We start from the raw sequence: 2,754 nt of genomic DNA, 5'->3' as shown, positions 1-2,754 counted from the left end.
GAAGACCTTGGGGAGGAAGCTGAAGGCTGAACGCTGGAGACTGGAGAAGCTGAAGGCTGAAGGCTGAAGCTCTGTCCTCTGTGTTGACTGTTGAGGACCGAGGGAGTGACCGAGTGAGAGACTGAGAGTGACGGTGAGGAACTGAGGATTGAGGTCGAGCTGTCGAGGAGACGAAGAAGCTGCAAATTTGGAAATTGGAATTAGGGATTCATTAGGGTTTCGCTGGGGATTTGGGTCAGGTCGGGGGTGAGTGGGTTCATGGGTTCTGGATTTGGGCTGAAAAATCATCCTTTTAACAAAAAAAAAATGCCTCAGCTCGCCGGGGAAGCCCGCCTCACCCCGCCGAAGCCCACGGTTTGAGCGGCGTGGGTTAGGTGGGCTTTTGTCTTTCGGCGGTCCCAAAATTCCAGCCCGGTCCGCCTTTTTTTGGCAGGTTATGCGGGCCAGCCCGGCGTGTTTAGGCCCGTTTGCCACCCCTATCTCAAACCGACATGAGTCAATCCGGGCAGCAGTAAATTGTTCCAGTGGTGATTGGCAACCTCCGAGAGCATGGTGGATGTTTTGTATAAGGCACATCGGTAGCAACTTTTTAAGGGCATTCAAAGTACCGCACCTGCAAAAACTTGATGTCAACATAGGGTATTCAAGGACGGTGGAGGAGTACAACATTAACTATAAGAGGTTGGAAGAGCGAGAAGAGGCATATGCCCGGTGGTGCGATGCCATTGGACTTAAACACTGAGTATTGGCATTTGATGGGGGTCATCGATGGGGCCATATAACGACGAACCTTGTGGAGTGCATTAATTCAGTGTTGAAGGGTGCCCGAAACCTCCCTGTGTTGGCCCTTGTCCAACTAACATATTATCGGTTAAACGAATTATTTACACGGAAGAGTGCCGAGACTCACGAACATAAGCGTTCCGGATTTACTTACTCTGTATTTGCACAAAAGTGGATAGAGGCAAATATGCAACGTGCTGGAAATATAGTTGTGCACCGGTTTAATAGACGAAACGAGGTGTTTGAGGTGCGTGAAATGCCTAACGGAAAGGTGTTGGTAGTTGATCTTGCGCGACGGACGTGTGACTGTGGGCACTTTCAGGTAGAACGACTACCATGTCGACATGTTATTGCTTACTGTGCCAACCAGCGACTCAATTGCCAGCTGTATGTGCATGATGTGTACAGGATGACAGAGACTCATAAGGTCTACAGATTTGAGTTCGTACCATTAGGTGATGTAGAGACATGGCCTGCTTATTATGGACCCACATTGGTCGCTAATCCTGCCTTGAGGCGCACGTTGAAAGGTCGTCCCAAGTTAACCCGATACTTGAATGAAATGGATTCATGCGACATGCGTGGTCCTCAGATATGCCGTCTATGTGGTGCTCAGGATCATAGTCGGAGTCGATGTCCCCAACGTGTTAGACCAAGTGGTGCTGGTGACATTGGTCCTCCCTAGGTCTTTTTTGTTTTTTGTGTTTTTCAGTTAATGTTTTTCATATATGCAAGCGTGTTTGTATTTTTAACTTTGGATTTTGTCAATTGATGTTTTTTGATATTCGTCGTGTTTGTATTTTTAATTTGGGTTTATCCATTGATGTTTTTGATGTTTTTAATGTTTAGTTAATATTATCATTTACTGCCTTTGTGAGGTACGCATACAAAAGATTAACCAATATTTACATTCACCTAATTCTGACACCATAATTAAAATTAAACATAGGTAAACATTACGAAAGATTAACTACGAATTAAATCAACTTAATTCTTAAAATTAACCCTAACCAACTTAAACTCAAGCTCACTTCTTTCGAACCAACCAGTTCAGTCCCTTGCCCATCATGCTCTGACCGAACCGCGACGGAGTAAACCTATCAGGTGGATTTCGTTCCGTCCGTAGGTCATACAGATGACCCCGAACTGAGTCATCCAAAGCCAGAGTAGCCGACCCACCTGCCTCTGCGGAGCAGATGTACCGGGGTTGTACTCGTCAACAACCTTGAATCCCCAATTCTGCTGGGTGAAACCACTGTCACACAATGCCCCCCTGATGTGTGCCCGGAAGCATGACCCCACATACCATAGGCCATATCTACTAATGCCCCATGCCCATTAGCCGACCCTGACGGTGTAGGCATAGTGGTAAGCTTTGGCCAATCACCCAAGCCAGCATTGGCCCAATGCTGTATTTGCTTATCTCCATGACTGTCAACGGGAATCTGCGATGGGATCGACGAAAAGTCAAACCATTCATGTCCGACTGGAATGGTAAGTATGGGCTGATTATGCTGGCTGGGCTGACCCTGGTGGCTGTGCTGAGAGTACTGACCGTGCTGACTGTGTTGAGAGTACTGGTTGTGCCCACTGTGCCAACTGTGCCCACTGTGCTGACTGTACCCACTATGCTGATTGCGACGTCTGTAATAACTGCCCTCGCATTGGTCATCAAACTGAACGTGGTAGCTAGAATCACTGTGGTGACTGTGATGGCTACCATGACTGTGGTCTGGTAGTTGTGGTATATAATAAGGAAACGGCTGAAACAATGCGTACTGAGGTGGACCCTGAGGTGCTGGTGGCTGATCTGGATGCTGAGGAACGTACTCCGTGAATAGGGTAGATACTTTGCGTGGCATATGCGGTCAACTTATCCGTGAATAGGGTCAAACCCAACAAACAGAAAATCTGCCATCTGATGTATCTCTTAATAGACTCCTCGGTGTCCAATTGCTCTGCATCTTTGGC

At 47.3% G+C, this 2,754-nt stretch overlaps 1 protein-coding gene across 1 annotated transcript; it reads left to right on the top strand.

Annotated features, from left to right (window-relative positions):
- LOC107606906 lies at positions 971 to 1,468 on the top strand. The gene has a single exon (XM_016308909.1). It carries the CDS (start codon positions 971 to 973, stop codon positions 1,466 to 1,468), a length of 498 nt encoding a protein of 165 aa, XP_016164395.1.

Source organism: Arachis ipaensis, chromosome B07 (genome assembly GCF_000816755.2).
Source record: "Arachis ipaensis cultivar K30076 chromosome B07, Araip1.1, whole genome shotgun sequence".
Taxonomy (NCBI): Eukaryota; Viridiplantae; Streptophyta; class Magnoliopsida; order Fabales; family Fabaceae; genus Arachis; species Arachis ipaensis.
This window is presented reverse-complemented; position numbering and strand designations above follow the sequence as displayed.

What these genes read in the sequence shown, in the direction of transcription:
- LOC107606906 (XM_016308909.1), top strand. Translation starts at nt 971, where the DNA reads ATGCAACGTGCTGGAAATATAGTTGTGCACCGGTTTAATAGACGAAAC.